The following is a 26,284-nucleotide window of genomic DNA, read 5'->3' as shown; positions in this document are numbered from 1 at the left end:
ATAACCACTGATACAGATGATCAGTATAGAGTATATACTCATAGTTTGTGATAACTATTATTATAATTGGTTTTCATTTTATTTTGGCAACCAGTTACAAATCAGTGGTTCCTACCAGCTGTTAGAGGAGACATCCCTCCAGGTTGCGCTGCCCATGGATTTGTCTGTGATGGTACCAGAATATTAGTATTTGGGGGAATGGTTGAATATGGAAGATACAGCAATGAGTTATACGAGTTGCAAGTAAGTGTGTCTCAAGTTTATCTCAAGCTACAGCTTTAATAATGATCTTGCTAATTCTTCGAAAGATTGCAAAATATTTCATTGCATGTTTAAAATGGTATGAACTTCACATTTTATAAGCTTCAAGGAAAATGTTTCCACTTCATTAAAAAGCCAGAGTTTCTAATGTGAGTCTTTTTTCAATACCTAGTGTAACAATTGTAACATTAAGCTATCTGTTACTTAGCATCAGTTATATATGTTACAGGTTTAGGCTTTTGTATCTTAGTTCTTTAATTTTAGCAGCAACAGAGGGCTTGTGAAAACACAGATTGCTGGGCCCTGCCCCCAAGAGTTTCTGAATCAGTATTGTCTGGTGTGAGGCCTCACCCCTGGCATTCTTCCCAAGTTCTCATGTGCTGCTGCTGGTCCCAAAACCATACTTTGCAAACCTCTACCTTCATTATAGAGATCGTTACCCTCACACTAATAAGCATTATTTTTTTTCCTGGAAATACATGGGAAAAAAGGGTACAGTTTCATATGTTCTTTATAAATTTGATTCTGTTAAACCATGCTCAGAGTTCTGACAGCCCTTGATTGACTTTTATTTCTGAAGTGTGCCTATGTTCACAGGGCTGTTATCATGAAGACATCTGCTAATTGACAGGTGTAGATGAATTGTACATATTCAAAAACAAATAGTTTTAGATAAATAGAGCATCCATAGCCAGAGCATGAGTTTTGATTATCTTTACTTATGCTTACTTAAAGGTTGAAATATAGTATCTATGGATTACCTAATTTCAGAAAGTAAGAATAAATATATCAATTTTATTTAATCCTAAAGCTATGTGTATTTAATTTTTCATTTGAAAAATATTTTAGAAATACTGCTGTTTATTGTTATGAGCTTAGGTTGCTATTGAGGAAAGCTGTGAATATGGAAGACTAAACTGACTTTCCTTTTTGGGGGGAGGAAGCAGAGGGGCAGAGGGAGAGGAAAAGAGAGAATCTTGAGCAGGCTCCACACTCTGCTCTCATGCCCCTGAGCTGAAATCAAGAGTTGGGCTTCTAACCAGCTGAGCCACGCAGGCACCCCAAGAAGACTAGACTGAATTTCTATTACAGTGCTTATTTTAGTTCCAGAAATTACCTATTTACTTGTCATTTGTCCCTAGAATAGCTTATTGGAGCCTTCTGATTGGATTTTGGTTAAAATGTATTGGTATGATGTTGTACTATTGACAATATAGGAATGCTTTCTTGATACTGTCGATTGTATTTATGCTCTTTTTTAGGCAAGCCGTTGGTTATGGAAAAAAGTGAAACCTCACCCCCCTTCTTCTGGTTTACCTCCTTGTCCTCGTCTTGGACATAGCTTCTCTTTATATGGTAACAAATGCTATTTGTTTGGTGGTCTGGCAAATGAAAGTGAAGATTCAAACAATAATGTTCCCAGGTATGCTGATTCTTTTTTGGACCAAATGTGTATTTTATGACTTAGATTAAGAACATTTAATTTCTACCATTTTCAGTTATTAAAAGGGATGAAATTTAGCCTTTTGCATTTAAACCTAACAGTGAACAAATTTGTGTGCGGTTGTATTTTCCCTAGTCCCTGGAATAGATGTCTGTTTTCAAAACTGTGCCTTTTCTAATCAGAAATCATCTTATTAAATGATATTAATATAGTTGCTTATAGCAACCTATTTGTATGTATTAAGCCATAATGTATTTCACTTGTCATAAATGATAACAAAAAGTAACAAATAGTTATTTTCAAATTAGATGTCTCAAGGAACTTGGTGACAAAAATCTCACTATAGGGGCGCCTGGGTGGCTCAGTGGGTTAAGGCTTCTGCCTTCCGCTCAGGTCATGATCCCAGGGTCCTGGGATCGAGCTCCGTATCGGGCTCTCTGCTTGGCAGGGAGCCTGCTTCCTCCTTTCTCTCTCTGCCTGCCTCTCTGCCTACGTGTGATCTCTGTCAAATAAATAAATAAATAAAATCTTTAATTAAAAAAAAAAAACCTCACTCTAAAATGAAGGCTGTTATAGAGAAAGCTGTTACAGTGATTCATTTAAGCAAATATTTTTTGAACCAATTGTCTCCTCTTTTTCCAAACAGAACCACGTGCTACCCCCCCCCCCCCCCCCCCCCGCCCCGGTAGTGTTTTGATCACATTGTCGTTGTAGCACTCAGGATTTGGACATTTAGAGTCTGAAGGACTGTTTTCTGATTCACTGCTTACCATGTGTGTCCTTTAGTGAAAGTAATCTAATCCTGTTTTCCTTGGCTGTGAAATGGGAGTGATTAAATATCTACATTTTACTGTCATTTTGTTGGCTAAATAAGATTGTTGGCTTTACTTTCAGAGAACTTGCAGGTTGCCATCAATATATTACCTACATTACATTGATGTTAGAGCCTTAGTTTTTTTGTCTTTTCCAAACTTTAAAAAATGACACATACCAAAACATCACGGTAAACTTAGAAACTGGAGAAAAGGGAAAAAATTTATCCCACCATAGTAAGCCAGATACTTTAACTTGCGGCACATGTCTTTTTTGTTTTTATATTAAACGATTTTTCTGGATACAGACTTATAAAAATGCAAGAAATTAGAAAGTATATGAAATTCTTTCTTAGAGCATCACTGTCCTCGAACACAGGCAAACACATAATTCAATTTGACGTGCATCTTTTAGAACCCTTTTCATATAACATGTATTAGTCAGTTTTTTTTTTTTAGGTTATTATGTATAATGGGCAAGCTTATCAAGTTTATGCTGCTTGAGGGAGCCAATAGATAAATGCAGTGCTTTTGAAAGCCTCTGGTTAAAGATAGCAGATTCATTTCTGTTCACATTCCACTGGTCAGTGATCCAGGACTGAGTGTTCTGCCTAGCAGGAAAGGGGAGGTGGGGAACATTGATTTGATCCTACACAGACATGTATTCTCTTTTATAGAAGTGGAATCTATTTTTTTTTTTTTTTTTTTTTTTTTGCTTTGCAACTTTGGGCTTTTACCTGTTTGTTTTTGTTGTTGTTTTTTCCTTTAATAGTATATCTTCAAGATCTTTTACGGCAGTAGATAAAAATTGACCTTAATTTTTTTTAATGGCTAAAAGTAGTCTGAATTATGTAAATTACTTAACCATTCCCCTACTGACAGACATTTAAATATTTCCACTCTTTTTGCTGTTACAGTCTTTGCACATGTATAACTATTTTTGTTTTTGCCATTTTTGTTTTTTTAGAGAGAGAGAGAGCGAGGGTTGGGGAGCGGGGTTGGGTAGAGGGAGACAGAGAATCTTCAGCAGGCTCCATGCATAGCATGGAGCTGGTCACGGGACTTGATCTCATAATCCTGAGATCATGACCTGAGCTGAAATCAAGAGTCACATGCTTAACGACTGAGCAACCCAGGAACCCCAATTTTTGTAGGATTCATACTTGTAAATGGAATCAGTGGGAGGGACATCAAGGGTATTTACAGTCAACTTTGTTAGGTTTTCCTGAGTCAGCCTCCAAAGATCCAAAACCGTTTTATACTCCTAAGTGTATGGGATTGCCTACACCCTTAACAGTGTTGAATTGTCTCGCTCTTACTAGTTTTTACCAAACTAATAGGTGAACTACATTTCATGGATTTATTTTGATTTTTAAAAAACTGGTAATGAGGGGCGCCTGGGTGGCTCAGTTGGTTAAGCGGCTGCCTTCAGTTTAGGTCATGATTCCAGGGTCCTGGGAATAAGCCCTGCATCGGGCTTGGTGGGGAGCTTCTCCTTGTTCTACTGCTCCCCCTGCTTGTGCTCTCTTGCTCTCTCTGTCAAATAAATAAATAAAATCTTAAAAAAAAAAATGGTAACGATTGGGCACCTGGGTGGCTCAGTCAGTGGTGTCCAACTCTTGATTTTGGCTCAGGTCATGATTTCAAAGTCATGAGATCCAGAGCCATGTCAGGCTGCAGGCTCCGCAATGAGTCTGCTTGTCCTCTCCCACGCCCTCTACTCCTCCCCAAGTGTGTGTGTGCACACTCTTGGCCTCTATCTAAAATAAGTAAATAAATAAAATCTCTTTAAAAAACTGGCGATGAGGGACGCCTGGGTGGCTCAGTTGGTTGGACGACTGCCTTCGGCTCAGGTCATGATCCCGGAGTCCCGGGATCGAGTCCCGCATCAGGCTCCCAGCTCCATGGGGAGTCTGCTTCGCTCTCTGACCTTCTCCTCACTCATGCTCTCTCTCATTGTCTCTCTCTCAAATAAATAAATAAAATCTTTAAAAAAAAAAAAACTGGCGATGAGCTTGATTAACTATGCTTATTGGACATTTTCAGCTCCTTTTCTGAAATTGTTCACATCCTTATTCATTTTTCCTTTTTAAATAGAGTATAAATTATACACCATAAAATTCAAACTTCTTATATCATATTCCAGTGATTTTAGTCAGTTTGCTGTGTTATGTATCTATCACCATAATTCATATTTTTTTCAAGTCTTCTATTTGCCTTTTTTAAAAGGGTTTTCTTTTTGTGTTATCAGGTTTGACAATATTTTTCTTTTATTGCTTTCTGCTTAGGAAGATGATTCTACCCCACAGCTCTCTGGTACCTTCACAGCTTTGTTGTGTTCAAAATATTAATAGATTTAGAATATATCTTTGTGACTAGTATGAGGTATTTTTACTTTTTCTTCCTAATGGATTTTCAACTCTTCACTACCATTTATTAAATAAGTCATTTTATTCCTCATTAATTTGAAGTCCCATCTGTATCACATCTTAATCCTCATACAAATGGGTCTTGTTCTAGCTTTCAGGATCAGGAATTATAAATTACACTCTGAGGGCCAAATTTGGTCTGCTACCTTCCTGTCTTTGTTAATAAAGTTTTACTGGAACACAGCTATGCCCATTCATTTACATGTTGTTAAAAGAGCAAAGTTGAGGGGCACCTGGGCGGCTCATTCGGTTGAGGCTGCCTTGGGCTCATGATCCCAGGGTCCTAGTATAAAGACCCATGTTGGGCTCGCTGCTCCATGGGCTGCTTCTCCCTCTCCACTGCTTGTGCTCTCTCTCATGCTTTCTCTCTCTCTCTCAAATAAATAAATTAAATATTTTTTAAAAAGAGCAAAGTTGAGTAGTTGTAACAGAACTTATAGCTTCCATAGCCTTAAATACTTACTGTCTAGCTTTTTACAGAAAATGTTTCTCAACTCTTGTTCAAGACTCTATTCTGTTTCACTAATATATTTACTTTAATGTGATGGATTGTGATGTTTTCTGTAGGTTTCTGCCTTTGATCAGATTAAAGAAGTTTAAAAAAATTTCTAGTTTGCTGATTAATTTTTTCCTCTCTTTTTAGCCAAAAATGGGTGTTCATATTCATTTTAGACATAGAAATGAACTTACTGTTTCTTTCCTTTAATCCATTAATTGTGTGAATTATATTATTAGGTTCTAATAATAAAATAAAAAATATAAGCCATTTATATTTTCTTATATTTTCTTATATCATATTCCAGTGATTTTAGTCAGTTTGCTGTGTTGTGTATCTATCACCATAATTCATATTTTTTTCAAGTCTTCTATTTGCCTTTTTTAAAAGGGTTTTCTTTTTGTGTTATCAGGTTTTTATTCTAATAAAAAAATATAAGCCATTTTTTTATTTGTGGCTAAGCCCCAGTTTGTTGCATTACAGTGTTCTTTTCATACTTCGCTGAATTCATTTTGCTAACACTTATTTGTACTGTCTATAGTCACCAGTGATTTTCCATATATTGACTTTATTTGGGATAGTGGGGTCCTATTCTAATCTGATTTGAGTATCAGGATTCTGTAATTCCTGGGAATATAACCAGGGCTGTGTTCTGAGGTAATGGGAAGCTTTCCGTCTTTTATTATGCTTAAATAACATAATTTCTTGAATATTTAGTAGAAATTCCCATAATTATCTGAGATTAGTATAATTTAGGAAGATGACCTTTGCCTAACTTTTCAATATTTTTTATAGTTATTGATCTATTTAGATTTTCTACTTTTTCTTGAATCATTTGATAATTTGTTTTCCTTGAAAAATCATGCATTTTACTTAGATTTTTACAGTTTTTGATAAAACTTCTAAGTTCTCTGTATATTTAGAATCTCTGTATCTGTAGTTACATCTCTTTTCTCATTTATAAATGTGTGTGTTGTCTTTTCTCTGATCAGACACATGAGTGGTTTGATGGTTTCAAAGAACCATTTTTTAGTTTTATTGATTTATTTTTATTTTTCACTTATTTTCTTTATTCCATTTCTTTAAATTTTTTCTTTTTTCTGACTTCTTCTAACTTTTAATAGTTTTGGTGCCTTTTCCAACTATTTTCTAACTTCTAGTAATTTGAATGCCTATTAGTTCACTTATTTTCAGTATTATTTTCTAATAAATGCTACACATTTTTCTCCGGTTATGGCTCTGGCCATATTCTGTAGGTTTTGATATATAGTGCTCTTATTGTCATTGCTTTTTATTTTCTCTTTAACCCAATATTAATTTGGCATAAATCTGTAAAAATTTCCAAATGGAAAGTTTTGTTACTATTGCTAATATATAGCTTTATTATATCGTGTTTAAAAATATGTGATCTGTGGGGTTTCTCCTTTTTGGAGATAGTCTTTGTGGTGTATGTCAATCAGTTTTTGTGATTATTCCATAGGTGTTCATAAAGATTGTAAGTTCTTGGTATTGGGTACAAGGTTCTTTATTAGATCACTGTTGTAAATTATTGTTTGAAGCTTTTTGATTTTGTGAGTCTAGATCATATCAACTTCTGAATGACATGTTAAAATCTCCCAGTGTTATTGTGAATTTATTGTTTATTTCTTATATATCTACTTTTCAATCTACATGTATTATTTTGCTGTAGACTTATCTTTTGTAAATAGGGCTAACAGTTGACCAGTATGAACTGGTGGTATAGCTTACTGGTTGGTATCCATTCTGATCTGTGTAAGTCTGTACCACATCAGTTGTCAAAATAATTTTGATGTTATCATTGCTGTTAATTGCTTTATAGCTGGTTTCAGGGTTCTTTTTAAAAATTTTTTATTTTTAGATTTTATTTATTTGAGAAAGAGAGAGAGAGAATGAGTGGTGGGACAGGCAGTGGGAGAAACAGACTCCTCGTGGAGCAGGGAGATGGATGTGGGACTCAATCACAGGCCCCTGAGATCATGACCTGAGCCAAATGCAGACACTTAACCAGCTAAGCCACCCAGGTGCCCAGGTTTCAGGGTTCTTTTATTTTGATTTTCTTACAGGTTTCCTACCCCTAAGAGTCTTTGTCTCCTAGTAGAGACGTTTTTTCCTACCTTTGTGTTTTATGTTTTCCATTTATTCTGCTTTTGTTGCTTCTCCATCTCCAGCCCTCTGCTTTTGCTAGATTTTTAAAAATCATTATGAAGTTGAACATTTGCATGTGTATGTGTTTGTTTTTCTGTGTCTCTGTGTGTGTATGTGCACATTTTTACAATTTTTATTTCTCATTCTGTGAACTGTCAGTTTTATATCCTTTTATTTGTATCTATTGTGTGATCGGTTGTAATCTTGATCTAGTAGGAACCTTTTACATTTAGAAAATTTTATCTTTTTCTGTGATGTGTACCAAATTTCTTTTCATAGTTTGTCTTTCTTTTGACATTGCTTAATAGTTTTTTTCCCTAACCATCTTATTAACTACTTTTTTTAGACCATGCTTTGCTTATTTTTCCTTTTCCTTTTTCTTGATTTACTGTTTTTTTTTCTTTCCATGTAATGATATGAAAGTTACACATACTAATTCTGTGCTTGCCTTAGTTGCTCAGAAATTATCACATACATTTAAACTGAAAGGGTCTTGTCATCTTTGAGAATAGATTACGGTCTTTACCTTCTTTTGCTTTTCCCATATGTTCTACATATTCTTGAATCTTATTCCATATTATAATAACGCTAAGAAGCTAATTTTTTGGTCAGTCTTTCACAGTATTATTTAGACCTCACAACCATACTTGTAAACATCAATTTAGGGGCACCTGGGTAGCTCAGTTGGTTAAGCATTTGCCTTCAGCTCAGGTCATGATCCCGGGGTCCTGGGATCGAGCCCAGCATCAGCCTGCTTCTCCCTCTCCGTCTGCCTGCCCCTCACACTGCTTGTGCATTCTCTTTCTCTCTCTCTCTGTCAAATAAGTAAATTTTTTAAAATCTTAAAAATTTCTTTGTACTGGGACCCCTGGGTGGCTCAGTTGGTTAAGCGGCTGCCTTCGGGTCAAGTCATGATCTCAGCGTCCTGGGATTGAGTCCCACATCGGGCTCCTTGCTGGGCAGGGAGCCTGCTTCTCCCTCTGCCTGCCTCTCTGTCTGCCTGTGCTCGCTCGCTCTCTCTTCCTCTATCCCTGACAAATAAATAAATAAAATCTTAAAAAAAAAAAATTTCTTTGTACTACCATTTCTCTTACTCATTTTTTTCCTTGAATGTCTTAATTTTCTGGAATAAATGTAAAATCTTTTTTTTTCCCCAAAAACAATTTTATGGCTAACCTTTAAAGTTTTGGTGTTTTTTTTTTTTTTTTTTTTAAGATTTATTTATCTGGGGGTGGACGGGCAGAGGGAGAGGACGAGAGAGTCTCAAGCAGACTTCACGCTGAGCACAGAGCACAATGCAGGCCCGATTCCATAACCCTGAGATCATAACCCAAGCTGAAATGAAGAGTCAGATGCTTAACCAACTGTGCCACCCAGGGGCCCCTAAACTTTGAAGTTTTTTATGTCCTGAAGTGTTTTAACTTTGCTCCCATATTTGAGCAATAATTTGATAGGACATACATTCCTATGAAAGTCATTTTGCTCAAAATATTGAAAACACCATGTCACAGATGAAAAAGTTTAATGCCAGTTTCTAGAGTTTAAAAAAAAAAAAACTATGTTGGGCACTGATATATTATAGAGTGAATGTTTTAAATGATTTTTTTTAAAGATTTTTTTTATTTGACACAGAGAGAGAAATCACAAGTAGACAGAGAGGCAAGCAGAGAGAGAGAGGGGAGGAAGCAGGCTCCCTCAGAGCAGAGAGCCCTTTGCGGGGCTCGATCCCAGGACCCTGGGATCATGACCTGAGCCAAAGGCAGAGGCTTTAACCCACTGAGCCACCCAGGCGCCCCTAGAGAGTGAACATTTTCAAAGAAAAAAGTTGCAAAAAAAATTTGTAATATGTCTCATTTATACATATGTGGATGTTCATAGAGGTCAGAAAGGGTATTTATCAATTATTGCCAATGGTGATTGTCCTGGTTATCTAGTACCATGTAATAAACTCCTCCAAAAGTTAGTATGCAAAATAAAATTTATTATGTTCAGGGATTCTGTGCATCAGGAATTCAGACAGGACACAGCAGTGATGGCTAGGCGCGGAGATGGGAAGTCTTGAACAGTCACTACTATATCTTGTGCCTCTTCTGAGATAACTGAAGGATGGACTGAACTGGGACCATCCTCCTACATGCCTATATGTGCCACTCCATATGGGTTTTATATGTGCCACTCCATATGGGGTTTTTGTGGCAGTTTGATTTGTATGGTGCTTCAGGATTCCAAGAACAAGTGTTCTGTAGTGAAGCTTCATTAGCCTTCTGTGATCAAACCATGGAATTCATCTAGTGGCATTCACCATACTCTTGTGGCAGCAGTCACGGGCTCACCCAGAATCGCGAGTGGGGACTGACATAGCTCCTACTTCCTGATGGGAGGTGTCCCAATTTGTGGCTATGTTTTCATGACAGTTGTCATGGACAAGAGTGTTGGTTAAATGATGGCAGGAATTTTTCAGAAATCTCTTCTGTTCACTACTGATCCCCAGAAGATTTCTTGAGACACAGTAGTGTTTGATAAATACATAATGAATGAGGGATGGGGCTTTTGGTCCCCTAATGCTTTTTGGTACCAAATGAATGTTTCACAGCAAGCATAGATTATCTTTATAAATAGAAACAAAAATCAAAAGGTATATATTATGTTAATGTTTTAATTTATTTCATGATATCCTAGATATTTGAATGATTTCTATGAGTTGGAGCTCCAGCATGGTTCTGGTGTTGTGGGTTGGAGCATTCCAGTGACTAAAGGAATTGTGCCTTCTCCAAGAGAATCCCACACAGCTGTCATATATTGCAAAAAGGATTCTGGAAGTCCTAAGATGTATGTCTTTGGTGGAATGTGTGGTGCTCGCCTGGATGATCTATGGCAACTTGACTTAGGTAAGCTTACCTTGATTCAGGCTCAGGAATTGGTTATGATTGATAAGGACAAATGTAAAAATCGTTTTTGAAAAATATTTTTGGTTACAGCATTTATTGAGTTGCACTTAGATTTATAGAAGGCACTTGTAGCCAGCTCTGGGACAGCTGAGATGTATGCAAATGGTGGCTAATCAATGAAGTTAAACAAATGAATGTTTGATTTATGGCAGTAACTCTCCTGTGCTCCTTGTAAATAGGGTCGCCATATGTTGTGGTTTGCCTGAAAGGGCCCTGATTTATGCTTACTGTCCTCTGTAATTATTGGTAGTACCAATTATCACTCCATAAAGTGTCCCATTTGGGAATGATCAAATTTATATGGTTTTTCTGTCTACAGGAAATGTAACATTAGTAACGTTATTGCTGGTCAGTGAAAACACTGGCTAGCTCTTTTTAAAGGGATCCTAGGAGTGAGTGATTGGAGGGTAGGTGTGCCTCTCACTTTCAACTATCTTCTACACAGTATGTTCTTACTTAAAATGTTAAAACCCCTAATCTGGTTTTAATGCAAAATTGGTGGCACCCTAAATACACTTCCCATTACAGATGCTAACATTCAGGTGTAAACAAGATTATTGTAATTGACTATTTATGTCAGCTGGAAATGTTTATTTTATTTTATTTTTTTTATTTTTAAAAAGATTTTATTTATTTATTTGACAGAGATTACAAGTAGGCAGAGAGGCTGTCAGAGAGAGGAGGAAGCAGGCTCCCTGCTGAGCAGAGAGCCGGATGTGGGGCTCTATCCCAGGACCCTGGGATCACGACCCGAGCCGAAGGCAGAGGCTTCAACCCACTGAGCCACCCAGGCACCCCGAAATGTTTATTTTAAGATGAAATTCAAGTAATGGTTTTGAAACATCTTTGCTTCTTTTTGTTAAGTCTTTTTTTGTTTTATTTTTTAAAATTCTGCAAGGTGAGAAGCGCCTGGGTGGTTCAGCCGTTAAGCATCTGCCTTCTGCTCGGTCATGATCCCAGGCTCCTGGGATCTAGCTCTGAATCTGACTCCCTGCTCAGCAGGGAGCCTGCTTCTCCTTTTCACACTCCCCCTTCTTGTGTTCCCTCTCTCAAGGTCTCTCTCTCTGTCAAATAAATAAATAAAATATTTTTTTTTTAAAATTCTGCAAGGTGAGGTAATTTGCTATTATTAAACCAAATTGCTAACATACTTATTTTTACTTCTAGAAACTATGTCTTGGTCAAAACCAGAAACTAAAGGGACAGTGCCACTTCCACGAAGCCTTCACACAGCCAGTGTTATAGGAAACAAGTATGGTGGTTTTCTTTTTTTCACTTTTTTTTTAAAACCAACTTAAGAAAGATACACACAAAGAGTGGTGCTACCCATTGCTTGGAAATAGATTATTGAATTTAACAATGATTGTGTCTACTAAAGCTAGAATAGTAAGCCTATAGAAGCAAGAATACTTACTGTGCCATTTTCTTATCCTGCCTCTTAAATTTCTGTACATTTCTTACAGTGCCTTGCACAGAGTAGATATTACGTAAGTGTGAAGGAGAGTGTTGTCTCACTGACCTGGCCTCCATTGCCAGGTTTGACACACCTAACTCCCTGTTCCATTTTACTTATTTTTGGTAGCACTTGATTTGTTCTCAGATATGAACTCAGTATGCACACAAAGTGATTGAACTTTGAATAGAGTTGTGGTTAGAACATAAACTCTGTAACCAAATTGCACGAATTCAAGTCACCAGTTTTGTTATTTGTCATGTATGACCTGGGGCAAGGAAATTTAATCTGTCTTTACCTCAATTTCCACACATAAAAAATGCAGATAATATTAAAACCTGAGGATTAAATGGATTAATACGTATAAAATGCTTCAAACAGTGGCTGGTACATAAAGAGCACTCAGTAAAGGTTAGCTGTTACTGTCATCAACAAGTTCTCTTATTTGTGCATTATTGTGTAAAGAGAAATTAATTATTTTCTTTGGGGATTTTATAGGGATTTTTTCCTATAAGTAATATTTTAGGAAACAACTAGAGCCTCATTAGTTCTTTTTTTAAATAGCCATAAACAAAATCTAATAAGCTATATTTTTTAGAATATCAGAATCCTTTTATAAAATGCGGTTTTCCATTGGAACTCTAATAGACAAAATAGGAAATTGAGCTTGTCTAGTTGGCACGAGGTTACATGGGCCCTGAGTGCTGCCTGATGAACCTTTTTCCTTCAGCAGCTATTAGACCTATCTCAAGAACCCTTAGGGCCCCAAGGGACATAGTTTAAAGTTTTTTATTTGAGTGATATCAATGACAAAAGTTATAGGAAACTTAATCCTCTTTGGTTACTGTATGCATACAACTCTGAATTTGATTTTAGGTGTCATAGGTCATTCGACTATCTTTCTGACTGAGGTACACTTAGTATATTATATGTAATATTGATTTTCAAATGTATTATAAGTGAAATATTCCCCACTTTATGTAACTTGCAGAGAGAAATAATTTGATTCTGTATTGCTTCATGAAATTGTAAACTTTTCAGAGAAGACCACTTTATTCATTATCTTACTCCCATTACCTTGATCATAAGTAAGTGAATAGTCCTGAAGCTTTGAATCAACAAATAAGAAATTTAAGTCTATTCTTAGCATTTTAAATCTAAAAAAAAAAAAAATTAAAGCTTTAGAAAAAAAATCAGCCACTTTATGTTCTCTCTTTCTGTTCAGGATGTACATTTTCGGTGGATGGGTTCCACATAAGGGGGAGAATATTGAGACTTCACCTCATGATTGTGAATGGAGATGTACTAGTTCATTTTCTTACCTAAATCTTGGTGAGTCTTTTAAGAGTTACTTACTGAGATAAAACTTATTAATAAAAGAATTTTTGTTATTTTGTTGTTTAAGAACACTATAGTAGTCATGGATATTTCTATCTTCTAGATACAGCAGAGTGGACCACCCTAGTATCAGATTCTCAGGAAGACAAAAAAAATTCAAGACCAAGACCAAGAGCTGGACACTGTGCTGTTGCAATTGGCACTCGATTATATTTTTGGAGTGGAAGAGATGGCTACAAAAAAGCACTGAATAGTCAAGTTTGCTGCAAGGATCTTTGGTATCTTGATACTGGTAGGTAAGAGTATTCAATAAATATTTTTCCTTCAGGTAAATAAATACTTGAGCCCTACCTGTCTCTTGAGATTTAGTGTAAATGCCACTGCCTCTCTTTTCCATAATTAAAAATGAATGAGAGAAATATTGTATGTAGATATTTCCTACTCCAAGAGAATTCCCTTTTTTTCCCTAAGAGAGTTTCTTAATGTCCCTTTCCTTGAGTATAGACTGGATTTAGTGACTCCCTTCCAAACCACAGAATATGGAAAAGGACCAGTAGTAGCTTAATAGTAGACAAACCTGGAAAATACCATCTTAATCAAATAATCAGTATTAATAGCACTAATGATAGTCATGTTGAATCATTTAGCCCTGCTTCTTGTATGATGTGATCAGGAGAAACTTCACCTGTGTTACTGCAAAATCCATAACCTCACTCTGAGAAATTACCAACAAACCCAAAATGAGGGACATCCTAGACATTCTATATGAATAGCGCTCTTCAAAAACTTCAAAGTGATGGAAAACAAGGAAAGTGAGGGGTCAGTTAAGGCTCAGTCAGTTAGTTAAGTGCCTGCCTTTGGCTCAGGTCATGATCTCAGGGTCCTGGGATTCAGCCCTGCTTTGGGCTCCCTGCTTCTCCCTCTCCCTCTGTGATCTCTCACTTTTGCTCTCTCTCAAATAAATGAATAAAATCTTTTAAAAAAACAAAAAACAAGGAAAGTGAGAAATAGTCACAAACTAGAGGAGACTAAGAAATAGTCAGAAATTAGAGGAGACTGTTAGATTGGATGGAACAAGCACACACACACACACACACACACACACACACGTTAGTTGGAAAACTGGTGATATCTGAGTAGTCTGTAGTTTAGTTAATAGTATTATTCCAGTGTTAATTTCTTAGTTTTAACAAATATGTTAGCATTAAGGGAAACAGTAAAGAGTATATGGGAACTCTGTGTTTTTTCTGTAAATCTCAAAGTATACCAAAATAAAGGATTTTTTTTAAAAGATTTATTTTTAGAGAGAGAGACTGCATAGAAAACATGGGAGGAGGGCAGGCAGAGGGAGAGGGAGAGAATCCCAAGCAGTCTCCCAGCTAAGCATGGAGCCTGAGGTAGGGCTCAGTCCCACGACTCTGAGATCATGACCTGAGCCAATATCAAGAGTCAGATGCCCAACCAACTGAGCCACCCAGGTGCCCCTGAAAAGATCTTTACAAAAGTAGTTCAACACTAAAAATTTTAAAATACAGAACTCATCCATTTTTTTCAGTAAATGCTTATTGATTGACACATGTCTATCAGGAATTTTTCCAGGTTGTTTTATATGCTGAGAAGTGAAATGTTACAGCCGTGAAAGAGACTGATATGATAATGTCCCTGATATCAAATAACTTATATTCTTGGAAAGTATGAGGGCAGCAGGATGACAGGCACTAATCAGACAAATTAACAAAATAAGTTCCGTTTCTGGTAAGCGTGTGAAGATAGTAACATAGACCACTGGGATAGTAGATGGGGTACTGGTATAGATAACACTAACTTCAGGGTGGGTAGTTAGAAAAGTATGAGATGGCATTTGGGATATGCATGGGACGGCAATTGGGTATCCAAATGGAGAGAAGAGCTATCCATGGGAAAGGCTAGGGGATAAACACTATAGCAAGAGTGAACAGCAAGTACAAGGGCCCTGAGATAGGAACACTTGGTACATTTGGGAACAGATTTGAGCTGAGTGGAAGAGGACAGTGTAGGAATGGAGGTTAGGGAAGTGACAGCAGGACAGATCATGTAAGGCCTCGCACATCATGGAAGTTTAGGTTGTTTATAAAGTACAAGAGTAGTTTATTTATTAGTTGGAAGGAGAGATGTGTCGTGATCTGATGTATGTTTTGGAATGGGCACTGCATTTGTTTGGAAAATAAATTGTAGGTGGGCAAAAGTGCACACAGGGAGACCAGTTAGAAGTCTTTCACAGGAGTCTGAGAAGTCTTAAGACTACAGTGGTGCCAGTGGAGATGGGGAGGAGTGGGTGAATTCTGGATATGTTTTGGAGTTCTTATCGACGGAATGGCTGATGAATTGGGTGTGGCATGTGGCACAAAGAGGGGAATGAAGTTTTTAGCTTGAATAATTTGGTGGCATTTCCATTTACTGGGTTGGGGAAGACTGAGGAGAATACCAGTTTGTGGAGAAAATTAAGTTTCATTTAGACTATGCTAAGTTTGAAATAAGGAGATGAAATATGTAGTTGATGAATAAAGAAATCTGGAGGTCAGTCGAGAAATCAAATCAAAAGAGATGTAATGTATGTTGCTACATGAGAAAAGCAGATTATAAACCATGCCTATGATTCCAGTTTCTTTTAAGCATATAAACAGAAAAATCTGGAAGTATACATTGTGTACCAAAATGTTATCTAAAAGGTGATATTCAGCATTTTCTGAAAGGTTTTTCTCTCATCTTTATTTTCTACAGAGGCATGTATTGCTTTGGTAATATAGAAACAGTTTAATTTTAAAATTAAGATAATTGGAAAATAATAAATGGAACAACTAAGTTAGAGACTAAATATTTTCTGTGGAAGAAGCACATACTAGTAAGCAGGAAAGAAATACAGAAAATTCAACTTACTGATGCATCTTCAAAATTAGGAGTTATTGCCTGAAGTCCAAGGATAAACTTTAGTCTCTGAGATTGGAAGAAAAATATGTGTGTATAGGTTTTTCTTGGCCTGAAACATCACTCTCAACAGATTATCTAAGAGATCTGTGACTAAGGGATCTGGCCAGTTTTTCCATAAACCTTTTCTTTAGACATGAATAGCTATCTAAAAGTAATCGTGGCCACTATCATAAGGTCGAAGTTTAGACTTTGCTTCTTCTCTTGATAAATTGGCATGAATTGGGGGGATTAGGGAAATGAGGGCTCTTCATCTTGCCTCTTTTCACTTTTAGTTAATCTTTGTGAATTTGTTAATATTTAAAAGAGTGGTTAATTCCATGAAGCTTTTTTATGCAAAATAGCAGTCCTTTGCTCCAACCTTCCTCTTATTTTCCTTGCTTCACAATCATCTGCTTTCAACTCTGTTAAACAATTCTTTTGGTATTTACTTCCATATTTCCATATAACACAAATATATTGTTACTTGGATTTTTTTCAGTTTAGGCATAAAATGCTCACTTTCTACTCTGGAAATTAAGGATTTAATCTCTTCTTCCCATCATTCCTCACCTCTCTCCTATATGCCTTTCCTACCCCCATTCTCTCAATATGATTATACCATAATTTTGTTAGATGAGTATTCATTGTTTACATTATGATCACAAAAAAACTGTTTGCAGGTGAGCCATGTAAAATATTGTTATACTTTCCTTGCACAATTTTTTATTTGCCATGGATTAATAATTGTTACTTTTGTTTGTTTTAGATTTGTATGTATTTACCACGAATTCAATCCATATTCTGTTATTTGTTTAAATCTTCTCTCACTATGGTTAGATGCATCAGATATTCTATCAAATTTCATCGTCTTGAAGAAATTTCTCCTGCTCCAAACTGGGATGATTGTCCTCCACAAATCGAGCCCAGCTATCATCTTGGCGTCCCTTCATCATCTTCCTGGGGATATCTTTTGCCTCTCACCTGTGCCGGATTCCCTGTTTCCTGGATTCCATATTTTTTCTCTTTCTTAGTTTACTTTTTCATTTTTTGTGGAACACATCCCAGGAAAAGGGTGCATAGGTGATAAATTTATTTTGAGATTTTGCATTGGTTGGAAGTATGTTCAGTCCTTCTTCCACTTAATTGGCAATTTGCATGATAATAGAATTCTACACAGGAAGTCATTACTCTTCGAAATTTTGAAAGCATTGTTACACTGTTTTCAAGCTGCTAGGTTTTTGTTGAGAAACCCAAACCATTTCTGATTTTTGTTCTTTTTAAATGTGACCTTTCCCCTCACCCTTGATAGCTTTCAGGGTTTTGTTTGTTTGTTTGTTTGTCCCTACTATTCTTAAATTTCATGGTGATATTCTTAAATTTCATTGTGCTTCTATTTTTAACCCATTGTGTTGAGTACTTATTGGGCCCTTTCAGTTTGGAAACTCATGGTCTTCAGTTCTGGGTATTTTCTTGATTTATTTAATTGATTTGTACCCTTCTGTTTTCTCTCTTTTCTCTCCATGTAACTTCTGTTATGTGGGTGGTGTACCTCTTGGACTTGTCTTCTTATTATTTCCTTGTATAGGTTGTCTTACTTTAAGAAATTTAAATAAACCGGATTGTGAATAGGATTATGGAGAAATCTATGTGGGGAATAGTTGGAGGAACTAGGTTTACTTACCCCCTAAAACACAGTCATCAAATTTTTCTCTAATGGGCTAGATAGTGAATATTTTAGGCTTTGTAGGCCATATGGTGTCTATTATAATGATGCAATTCTGCTGCTGTAGAAAAGCAATGATAACTAATACATAAACAAATGAGCATTGCTGTGTTTCAATAAAACTTTATTTACAAAAACACACTATAAGCCAGCCAGTTTGCTTACCCCTTCTCTAAAAAATACAAAAAGACAGATAATAGACTTGTTCAGTATCTATAAGGATTCTATATAAGGATTAAATTATAGCTTACAGATATCAACTCACTAGAAGAAAAAATTTTCTTATATAACTGTCTAAAGATGGAATATACTCCTTTAGGGATTCTGAGTTCTCTGAATTGGTAGGTAAACAAAAAGAGGACAAAGATAATGTAGAAATAATCTCAGATTCTTTTTCCCAGTTCTAAAACTCTATGATTGTTATTTGTTTTGGAAATGTTGGTAATATTTTATACCAAAGTAGTTACTTGTTTGGGGTAGTACAAGTTTTGATAAGAGGGTATTAACTTCAAGAAGTTGTGATTTTCCAAAATATGTCCAAATCATCTTAGCTAACATTAACAGTATTTCTGACTTGTATACTATTGGCTGAAAATTGCCTCATTAAAATTCTAAAAATCTTACAAAGAAGGTAAAATAATGTAGCTATAACTATAAAATACTTCCTTCCCCCACCCTTGTACTTCTATGATTAAACATTTCTTTCTGATTCTGATGACACAAATAGCTTGGAACCGGATTGTTTTGTGTGTAGAGCTATTTGTATAAGGAACTAACTAAATAAATAGAATCAGAACCCCAAACTGTTTTCATTTGACCTATGATAGCTATGTTTATCTGAGTAAATTTTTCCTTCTTGGTAGACAGTTGAAATACTCATTGCTAATGTTTTCAGAGCCCTAGACCCACTCAAACTATGTAGGCAAAATATTGATACATTGGAAACATCAATGTATAATGTCAATATTGTTCTTTAGAGAAACCGCCGGCACCATCACAAGTACAACTGATCAAGGCCACTACCAACTCTTTCCATGTCAAATGGGATGAAGTGCCCACAGTTGAGGGCTATCTTTTGCAGCTGAATACAGACTTACCCTACCAAGCTGCGTCATCAGATTCTACAGCAACACCAAATATGCAAGGTAACATAATTTTCACCTGAAAGCATCCATGCTCATTTGTTTTTTTAAAAAGTTACTGCAGGAAAACCAGTGATGATCGCTTAGTTTTTAAAATTTTTATGATGTTTCCTGCCTGGTTAATCAAGTATGTTGCATTTCAACTTTGAAACTTGCCTGTCTTATCATTATGCTGTGGTAGAATGCATAGATGTGTAGGATACAATATTTTGTTTTGTTTTGTTTTGTTTTTCTGCAGTTCATTCTGATGTACTTTCTTAATTTGACTTGATACTTGACTTCAGGAGATGGTTTTATTTAGCACATAAATATTTCAGCTTTTTTCAAAAGTATTTTTGTACAGCAACAGGCACTTAGAAACATTTTTAATTTTACATGTTCTTTTAGGAAGGATTTTAGTCAACTATTAAGCAAACTATTAAGAAAATAGATAAAATTTAAAAAAAGAAAATAGATAAAATTTGATAAAAATACTTTTTAACCTTTAATATTTAACTTCCAGAAATACTTGATTATATTTTATTGAAGCTAATTCAGAGCTTGTCAGTATGAACTTTCTTATTCCTACAGGAGTCAGAATGGACCCTCACAGACAAGGCAGTAATAGCACCATTCCTAACAGTGTAAGTTAAAAAAAAATTTATGATGACAAATGAATGTTTAAGGTTAGAGTCTCAATTTTTATTCATATTTTTAGCATGTTACCCTAGGACAGAGGTTCTCAACCCTCGCTGCATATTAGAATCACCTCTGAGATTAAAAAACAATCACACACAGAATCCCAGCCTTTTCCCAGATTTAGCGAAGCAGAACCTTTAGGATGTCCTCCATGTTATTCTTTATGTTCCACAAGTAAGTGAAACCATATGATAATTGACTTTCTCTGCCTGACTTATTTCACTCAGCATAATCTCCAGCCCCTTCCATGTTGATGCAGAGTTTGGGTATTCATCCTTTCTGACCACTGAATAATATTCCATTGTATATATGGACTACATCTTTATTCATTCATCTGTTGGAGGACATCTTGGCTCTTTCCATGGATTGACTATTGTGGACATTAAGGAGGGCATGTATTACATTGAGCACCAGGTGTTGTACATAAACAGTGAATCTTGGAACACTGCATCAAAAACTAATGATGTATTTTTTGATGACTAACATAACACAATTAAAAAAAAAAGAAAGAAGGAAACTTTAGGGTGATGCCCAGTTAACTGCGGTTTTAAGGAACACTCCATAGATCACTATGACAGTAGCCTTGGTTAAGAATCCCTAACCAAGGGGCGCCTGGGTGGCTCAGTGGGTTAAAGCCTCTGCCTTCAGCTCGGGTCATGATCCCGGGGTCCTGGGATCGAGCCCCTTGTCGGGCTCTCTGCTCAGCAGGGAGCCTGCTTTCCTCTCTCTCTCTCTGCCTGCCTCTCTGCCTGCTTGTGATCTCTGTCTGTCAAATAAATAAAGTCTTTAAAAAAAAAAAGAATCGGGGCACCTGGGTGGGTCAGTAGGTTAAAGCCTCTGCCTTTGGCTCAGGTCGTGATCCCAGGGTCCTGGGATCAAGCCCCACGTGGGGCTCTCTGCTCCGCAGGGAGCCTGCTTCCTCCCCTCTCTCTCTGCCTACCTCTCTGCCTACTTGTGATTTCTCTCTCTCTGTCAAATAAATAAAATCTTTAAAAAAAAAAAAAAAAGAATCCCTAACCAAGAGATTGAAGTCTCCCCTCACTACACATAGCTACAGAGGGTAATCTCTTAGAGTTTATACTTACAGTATCTTGAAATCTATCTTTTTGACATTTCTAAATGTCACACACACTCATTTTAAATTTCAACCAATACTTCGAAAATGGTTGTGAAATATATTTCTTTACTATGTACTTTGCCGACCAAAGAATATGAGTTGCTAAATTGAGCACTGATGTTTGTGAGGTTCCTTCTTGTTTATGAAGGGCTTCACAATAGGTATTTGTAGAGACATTGAGTAAGCTTACTAGGATTTACACTGGTTTTATATGGCAAACTTCTGTCTAAATATGCAGTAGATTGTTTTCAAGGAAAATGATGTAGGCATAAGCACATGTGTTCTGAACATGGCTATATGATGGACAAATATCTTTAGGGCCATAAGAAGTTGTAATTGACTATAGAGGTATAATTAACAATCAAGATGGAGACAGAAAAGTAACAAAAAACAGGTAAGTAAAAAGAGGCAGCAATATTGGGGTTTTTGAATGAAGCCACATCACTTCTATGGTGCAGTAGACCCATAGGTATTGCTATGTAGTAGTAACTGACACTCACAATGATCTGAATTATCAAAAAGTCTAAATATATTCATTATAGTATGTATCAGAGTACAGAAACAGAAAGATTCCTGTCTAAAATGTTTAATGGTAAAGGATATTGATACATGTATGTGTTAAATCTTGATCTGTCTTTGGAAAACTCAGTCATACAGAGTAATTCATTCGCTTGAACTGAGATTTTAGTTTTAGGAGTCATCAACTCTTTAATATCCATATTGACCTTGTTAAGAAAATTTGATAAAAATGTTAAACTTGGTAGCTTTGGCATTGTCTCCTGTGTTACATATGTATTTACTTGAATACTACTACCACTTATAAAAATGTTGTGTTTTTTCCCTCAGAATATACCCTCCCATTCCCCTTCAGAACCTGGTCCTTTCAGAATGGAGATTAAGTGAAGGAATTGTTTTCTTAAACTACTGTAAAATTTAAAGAATAATCCTGTACAAATTAAGAATATAATTTAAACTTTTATATCTTGGTAAATTTATTTTCAAAAGCATTTAAGTTGTAAATTATTTTGCTTATTTTTTACATGTATTTTTATTTAATTGAACATTCTTCCTACAATAAACTATTTTATTTCTTATAGGTCAGTGATACAATGAACAGTACAAAAACTGAATATACAGCTATGAAAGGAACTTCTGTGAAAAATAGACCAGATCTCAAAGCATCAACTGATTCTAATGCTACTTTACATTCACCTTTGGCAACTAATGCTTCTAATCATAATAGTTGTGTCGTGGATGTGCTAAGGAAAAATGAAGGTATAAAGATGGCATTTTAAATAAAGCTTTTTACAATAATAGGGAATTTTGTCTTTGGAAAAGTAAATGTTCTATGGTTTTGATCCATTTTCAAAATAATAATAAGCTTTCCATATTGACTCTAGTTGGAGATACCAAGATACCAAGGAACCACTTACCTGAATAGTAGTGCTTAGTTATAAGTTACAAAATTCAGATGAAGCAAGCTCTTCTATGACATTTGAGGTTGGCCAGTATTGCATTGTCCCTTTCCCATTACTGTATTTTCTTAGCACTTAGAACTATCTGAAATTATTTGTTTTGGGCAGAGATTTTCTTGTTCATCTCTATTTCCTCAGCACCTGAATCCATGCCTGGTTAATAGTAGTCACTTAGTAAATATTTGTTTAGCAAGTAACTGGATTAGCCTCAGAAAGAGTTCATTTATGAGAACTGTTGATTACATTCTACATTCATGGGACAGTTTGTAATTCAGTGAACTTTGTAATTTAAAGTGAGTTCATTTGAATATTCTCATGCCATTTGAGATTCATTAAGCATTGTGCCTTATTTAAATACCTAAAATTATTTTATAAATCTCATTCTGATATGTCTGTGACATAGACACACGTGACTGTATTTTTAATTTGAAAACTTCGTGACAGCTGATAAAAATCTAAATCCTCTTCCATAATGCAAACTTAACAGTATGAGTATTATTTTTATTTCCATTTTTCTTCTTGAGTCCATGATAGATAAAGTATTCAAGGAAAATAATTTGCTGTCATTTTTCCTCCTTTCATTATGTGTGGAAAAAGCACTTTTTCTTGATTTTCTGATGGAATGATTTGCTCAAAATTATAAAAGCCTGGTCCTGGGCTGCAGCTTATATTTCTGTCTTCTTCTTCTTCTTTTTTTTTTTTTTTTTTAAGATTTTATTTATTTATTTGTCACAGAGAGAGAGAGAGAGCACAAGCAGAGGAATAGCAGGCAAGGGGGTTAGGGAGAAGTAGGCTTCCCGTTGAGCAGGAAGCCTGATGAGGGACTCAGTCCTAGGACCCTGGGATCATGACCTGAGCTGAAGGCAGATGTTTAACCAACTGAGCCACCCAACCACCCCTATTTTTCTTTCTTACAGTGATTTTCTATACCTGTCTTATAAAGAAGTTTATATTCTTAGAAAACAAGAGCTTTGAGATTTCAGATGCACTCTAAATCCTACATTGTAAGGCAGTTTGGATAAAATTAGTACTAGGCAAATTGGAAAACCATAGTGGTTGTACAATGACTGTATCTGGCAGACATTCAAATATATGAATGAATGGCTACCCAGTGTCAGGTTAACAAGAGAAGATTGGACTTTTTCTCTGTAGGTTAGAGTAGCTGGTGTGTTTCAAAAGTGGGAAGAGTGACATGATTAGTTGTTGTTGTTCTTGTTATTGTTCTTATTGTTTGAAAAGAACACTCTGGCCTCACCATCAGAACTATAGTAGGAAATGATTGGGAGGCCCGATAGGGTGTTCTTTTAGGACTACAAGAGACACAGAGACTAAAGCAGTGGGAGGGATGGAGAGGAGAGACTATATCATTTCTCAGACTTTTAGAAACTAGCATCCATTATTAGCTTTGGAAACTAGTTGGTATGAGAAATAAAAACGAGTTGACCATGACTCCCAGTTTTTTGGGTTGGAAATTCAATGGATGATGATATTCTTTATCAAGATAAGAAATACAAGAGCAAGGACAGACTTGGGGAAAAGGTAAATTCAACTTCGAATTTAGTGTTTTTGAGGCACTGAAGAACATATTGGTAAAGATTTCTAATGGTCAGTTGGATACTTAGGTGTAGAATTTAGGTAGTAGTTTTTAGCTGGAAGTAAAATTTAGAAGTTAAGGGTATCTAAAATATAAGCTCCAAGACCAGGGACCTTGTCTGACTTGTTTACTGTGAGATTCCTAGCACCTCACACAGTGCCCAGGACATAGGTATTTGAGAGATTTATGATTTGTAAATGGTAGTTAAAGCATAGGAAGATATGTAAATGGAGAAAAGGGAAGGCTTGGGAATGCCTGCATTTAAAGAGTCATTTTAAGGGGCGCCTGGGTGGCTCAGTGGGTTAAAGCCTCTGCCTTCGGCTCGGGTCATGATCCCAGGGTCCTGGGATCGAGCCCCACATCCGGCTCTCTGCTCAGTGGGAGCCTGCTTTTTCCTCTCTCTCTGCCTGCCTCTCTGCCTCCTTGTGATTTCAGTCTGTCAAATAAATAAATAAATCTTTAAAAAAAATAATAAAGAGTCATTTTAAGAGAAGAAACCAGCTTAAGAGATTGGAAAGCAGTTCCTAGAAGGTCAGGAAAAGAACCAGAGATTGGTGTCCTGCTTTTTCTGGGCATCACAGTTTGTGACTATATATTTATTGTGTGTACTAGTCTTTCTCTATCTCATGATTATAACTTGATGAGGTATTAACCATGCCTGCTTTGTTTCAGCATTGTAGAAAGAAGCACAATATCTGGTAAATAGCAAATCTCCGGTGTTGTGGAATGAGTAATTATAAATCATAGAAAGAAACAGCTTCAAAAAGGAGTATGTGGTCAGCGTTGTTTACATTGCAGAAAGATCAAGTAAATGGAAATCGAAAGGCAACTTTTAGAAATCACTGATATTTGCCAGAGCCATTTCATTAGAGTAGTGGTCTAGAAACCCAAGTTTGAGGAGGTCAAGGAAGTAGAGACATCTCTGAAGGGAATTAGTGAGGGGCTAAGGTAACTGGGGGAGATTTGCAGGGTCAGAGAAGATGCATGTTTGTTTGCTTGAGAGACCTGATAATGTTTATGGACCAATGGCCAAAAACTACTAATGAAAAAGAATCTGAAAACCCTGAAGAGAGGAATGATTGATGAAAGAGGTTCCCCAAATGGGAAGGAATGGGACCAAGAGCACAGGAGGATAGATTATCCTTCCTCAGGAGAGAGGTCAGTTCATCCTCTGAAGTGGAAGAGAAGACAGAAAGGATGGCCACAATCACAAACATATTTCTAGTTTCGGGCAGGAGAGGCAGAAAACCAAGGGCATGCATTCCTGATGACCTCTATATTTTTCCCTAAAATGAGAATTGATCTATGATTTAGGAGAGTCCAAGAACAATGATTCAGTGCTTAGAGTAGAAGAAGGAGCTGAGACGTTGGACATCTGCTGTCTGTATAGTGCAGTTTATTTTGCCTAGTGGTTAATTCATATTAATGACATGTACGGTACTCATGTTTGTATTTTTAAAATTGAAAATAGCAGGAATTGTATAACATGAACATAAGACAGCACAGTTATTGCAGGTATTATGTTAACAATTGATCTTTTCACTTTAATTTTAGGTCCTCATACTTCAGCAACTATAGGTGTTCTAAGTAGTTGCCTGGACTTAAGAACAGTAATCCCCGAAACTTCTGTATCCAGTTCTGTTTCCAGCGCACAAACTATGGTAACCCAGCAGACCATTAAAACTGAATCATCCAGTACAAATGGGGCAGTTGTTAAAGATGAAACTTCACTAACAACATTCAGTACCAAATCTGAAGGTTTGAAATGTGTTTCACATACTGTATTTTGAACCATTTTTGTATATAAATTCATCAAACTTATTTGTTTAGATGGGAATTGCATTTCATCTTGGATTGAATCATATATAAACAGATAAAACATTTCAATGAAAATTATTATATACTCTGCTGCCTTCCATAAAATATTTAAATCAGCACACACTGAAATACATTCAGAATGTACTTATCCTACGGTGAATATGTTCAGCAAATTTTTTTTTCTATAGAAAGGATTCATTCTTTAGACTTTGGAGTAACAATTCTCCCAGATTGATTGATTTATTTGATTTTGTACATTCTCATTTCATTCTTTTGCAATAGGAATTGTGTTTCATCTTTGGTAAACATTCTCTGAAGTTCTAGTTAGTCTTCAAACCCTTGAGAAGTGAAATTTGTGAATTAGTTCGAGTTAGAGGGTCCATATTTCTAATTATTGTGCTTTTCTCCCTCTGGCTCTTTTTTGTATGTTTATAAATTGTATTT

At 36.1% G+C, this 26,284-nt stretch overlaps 1 protein-coding gene across 7 annotated transcripts in view; it reads left to right on the top strand.

Moving 5' to 3' along the window:
* Positions 1-26,284, top strand: part of HCFC2 (host cell factor C2) — a 73,630-nt gene that overhangs the window by 1,571 nt on the left and 45,775 nt on the right. For 5 of the 7 annotated variants that reach the window (XR_004286655.1, XM_032346543.1, XM_032346541.1 and 2 more), the window contains exons 2-11: positions 95-243; positions 1,524-1,684; positions 10,288-10,496; positions 11,724-11,808; positions 13,235-13,341; positions 13,451-13,639; positions 18,994-19,161; positions 19,729-19,781; positions 22,051-22,228; positions 25,577-25,780. Coding sequence is in view for 6 of the 7 variants with exons in the window: in XM_032346543.1 (XP_032202434.1) it covers positions 95-243; positions 1,524-1,684; positions 10,288-10,496; positions 11,724-11,808; positions 13,235-13,341; positions 13,451-13,639; positions 18,994-19,161; positions 19,729-19,781; positions 22,051-22,228; positions 25,577-25,780 (1,503 nt within the window). In the remaining variant the exon portion in view is untranslated. The remainder of the gene's footprint in view (positions 1-94; positions 244-1,523; positions 1,685-10,287; positions 10,497-11,723; positions 11,809-13,234; positions 13,342-13,450; positions 13,640-18,993; positions 19,162-19,728; positions 19,782-22,050; positions 22,229-25,576; positions 25,781-26,284) is intronic. The other 2 variants (XM_032346545.1, XM_032346547.1) reach the window with 1 other exon arrangement.

The sequence above is a fragment of the Mustela erminea genome, chromosome 6, assembly GCF_009829155.1.
Source record: "Mustela erminea isolate mMusErm1 chromosome 6, mMusErm1.Pri, whole genome shotgun sequence".
Classification (NCBI taxonomy): domain Eukaryota; kingdom Metazoa; phylum Chordata; class Mammalia; order Carnivora; family Mustelidae; genus Mustela; species Mustela erminea.
The sequence above is the reverse complement of the archived record's forward strand: the minus strand, read 5'-3'. Positions and strand labels throughout refer to the sequence as shown.